The sequence below is a fragment of the Miniopterus natalensis genome, chromosome 18 (assembly GCF_054644295.1).
Source record: "Miniopterus natalensis isolate mMinNat1 chromosome 18, mMinNat1.hap1, whole genome shotgun sequence".
In the NCBI taxonomy this organism is placed as follows: domain Eukaryota; kingdom Metazoa; phylum Chordata; class Mammalia; order Chiroptera; family Miniopteridae; genus Miniopterus; species Miniopterus natalensis.
This window is the reverse complement of record NC_142098.1, coordinates 37,280,001-37,280,632: the sequence shown is the minus strand read 5'-3', so window position 1 is coordinate 37,280,632 and position 632 is coordinate 37,280,001. Positions and strand designations below refer to the sequence as shown.

The window sequence follows — 632 nt, the reverse complement described above, 5'->3', positions numbered from 1 at the left end:
CCCTGCTCTTAAGAACGCCAGGCCCTAGGTCAGCCGGCCGCTCAGAAGCAGCAGGGAGTGGGGGAGAAAGGCCAGGCACGGACAGCGTAACAGTGACCCTGCCCAGGGCCAAGATGAGTGTTCTAGGATTTTCCCATCTGCTTATTGACTCACCGGACTCAAAGGTGAGTCTAGGGGGAGGTGTAAAGCAGGCCTGGCAGGGAAAGCAGCACAGGGGTACGTACACCTTCATTCCTCCCACCTAAGGTCTTATGCAGCATTTACCTCTGAAAGCGGGTCCCTAATAAAGTCCAGAGTCTTGATTCGTTCAATGACAAGAAAAAGCTTTGCTCCCAACTGGGAACTTCCTTGGTTTTCTTTCAGCTTGGTGGTCGCCCAACTCAAAGTTTCCTGGGCTCTGCGGATATAAATGAGACAGCTCAAGAGGTGAAGCAGAAGTGTCGCTTGGAATTTTTTTTACTTCCTGAGATTGTCTATGTCCCTGAACATTTCTATCCCCCAACCCCACCTCCAGAACCCTCCATCCTCAAAGCCACCTACCCGCACAAACATAACCCCAAACCATTCAATTCTTACAGAGGGGGATGAGCAGATGGAGTGGCAGAATGATCTGAAGATACCACAGTGACACT

General features: G+C 50.9%; 1 protein-coding gene across 1 annotated transcript in view; it reads right to left on the bottom strand.

Annotated features, from left to right (window-relative positions):
* Window positions 1-280: 280 nt before the first annotated feature.
* PNMA8A (PNMA family member 8A) overlaps window positions 281-632 on the bottom strand; it is a 2,701-nt gene continuing 2,349 nt past the window's right edge. Inside the window, exon 3 of the mRNA XM_087826781.1 lies at window positions 281-397. Within this exon, the coding sequence (XP_087682907.1) occupies window positions 381-397 (17 nt within the window). The 3' untranslated portion in view covers window positions 281-380. The remainder of the gene's footprint in view (window positions 398-632) is intronic.